Source organism: Rhagoletis pomonella, unplaced genomic scaffold (assembly GCF_013731165.1).
Source record: "Rhagoletis pomonella isolate Grant_MI unplaced genomic scaffold, Rhpom_1.0 Rhpom_scaffold_00004, whole genome shotgun sequence".
Taxonomy (NCBI): domain Eukaryota; kingdom Metazoa; phylum Arthropoda; class Insecta; order Diptera; family Tephritidae; genus Rhagoletis; species Rhagoletis pomonella.
This window is the reverse complement of record NW_023458558.1, coordinates 63,526,665-63,528,614: the sequence shown is the minus strand read 5'-3', so window position 1 is coordinate 63,528,614 and position 1,950 is coordinate 63,526,665. Positions and strand designations below refer to the sequence as shown.

At 33.0% G+C, this 1,950-nt stretch overlaps 1 protein-coding gene across 1 annotated transcript; it reads left to right on the top strand.

Moving 5' to 3' along the window:
- Positions 1–12: 12 nt before the first annotated feature.
- LOC118737970 (MOB kinase activator-like 1) lies at positions 13–1,052 on the top strand (the record flags this gene model as incomplete). Its single annotated transcript, XM_036468812.1, is given in 2 exon segments — positions 13–179; positions 262–1,052. Coding segments are annotated over 2 exon segments (646 nt in total), but the record flags the coding sequence as incomplete, so codon positions are not given.
- Between the last annotated feature and the right edge of the window lie 898 nt (positions 1,053–1,950).

Genomic DNA, 1,950 nt, shown 5'->3' with positions numbered 1-1,950 from the left:
AACTTTATTTAGTGGATCACGCTCTAGCAAAACCTTTAAACCCAAGAAAAATATACCAGAAGGTACCCACCAATATGATTTAATGAAACATGCGGCAGCAACGTTAGGTTCAGGAAACTTACGAAATGCTGTCGCCTTGCCAGACGGTGAAGATCTCAACGAGTGGGTCGCAGTAAATAGTACGTTGTTTTCTTTTCTAATAAAATATGCTCTCTATGTATGTAGATAAATATAATGTTATTCCAAATATCTTATTTGCAGCTGTCGATTTCTTCAATCAAATCAATATGTTGTACGGTACCATCACTGAATTTTGTACCGAAGAAAGTTGTGTTATCATGTCAGCCGGACCAAAATATGAATATCACTGGGCGGATGGACTTACCGTCAAGAAGCCGATTAAATGTAGTGCCCCGAAATACATTGATTATCTTATGACATGGGTGCAAGATCAACTCGACGATGAGACACTATTCCCATCGAAAATCGGCATACCATTCCCAAAGAATTTCCTCAGCATAGCTAAGACCATTTTAAAGCGACTGTTTCGTGTTTATGCGCATATTTACCATCAACATTTCTCAGAGGTCGTAACACTGGGTGAAGAGGCACATCTGAACACATCCTTTAAGCATTTCATATTCTTTGTCCAAGAATTCAATTTAATTGACCGCCGCGAATTGGCACCACTGCAGGAACTCATTGATAAATTAACAGCAAAAGATGAGCGGCAAATATAGGATTTAATGCAAGTCGGTATGCAGTTGGAGTTTTGAGTGTAAACGATTATGGTAAAAAGAAACGGATGGGAGACAGTATGAGCCGATAGAGAAGCAATAAAAACAACAGTGCGGAGACTGTTGAACATAATAATAAAAAATATACGGAAGCGGTCTCATGTATTTACCCGTTTTAATAATAATTTTTAGTAACTTTTACAAGAGCTGCAATTTATACCGATGATTATGTTTCACTGATGAAAAAAGAAAATCAATGAGGCGTATTCTTGTTTTCGTGCGAATCGAAAATTTGAAATTATGGGAGCGTATTCTTGTTTTCGTACGAATCGAAAATCATGAAATTGTCCTATCATTTTCTATATAAAAATTTCAAATTTTCGATTCGTACGAAATCCAGAATACACCGCATTGTGTAGAGAATGATAGGAAAATTCCTACGAAAACAAGAATATGCCCCAATATAATTATACATTTATAATTTCACAAATGTATGATGAACGTTTAAACGTCTGCACTGTATGCCTGCATTACTATGACTAGAATTTACAGTAAAATAATTTATCTCATTTTTTATGTTTACTATGGCTTAAGCAGCTATAAATGCAATATGCTTATTTGATTAGTTACCGCTTTAATATATAATTTATTAATTAAGATTTATTTAAAGAATTTTAGCTTTAAGTTCGAAAAATTCCTATTTTCCAAAAAAAGGAAACTTAAAAATATTTACGAAACGCTTGCGGGCTTGAAAACGTAAACACATGTATATACATACATACATATGTATATGTACGACATGAAAAAATAATATTGGCTAAAGTCAAAATTTTACGTGGTAGTGAGTTTAGTAGCCTTCTAATCACTCGCCAGAGCCATATTTATCGAATGTATTATTATACCCAAATTAAAATGATACTACATAGAAGAGAATACTTGTATTTATGGATAAAACTCAATTTACATATTTTTCTATTGAACAAAGAAAATGATAGAAATTAAAATCAAAACGACAATTTGAATAACAATAAAACTTCGAATAGTTCACCGATAAAAAACTCGATTACACCATAGTTTTCAATCAATTATTGGTTTACATACATACATATGTATGTATATCGTTACCTTAATTACATTTTTGTCCCTTCAAACATAGCTTGAAAATTGTATGAAAAGCAAGGTTCTACAGTTACGAATTTCGTCGAAGTGCTGA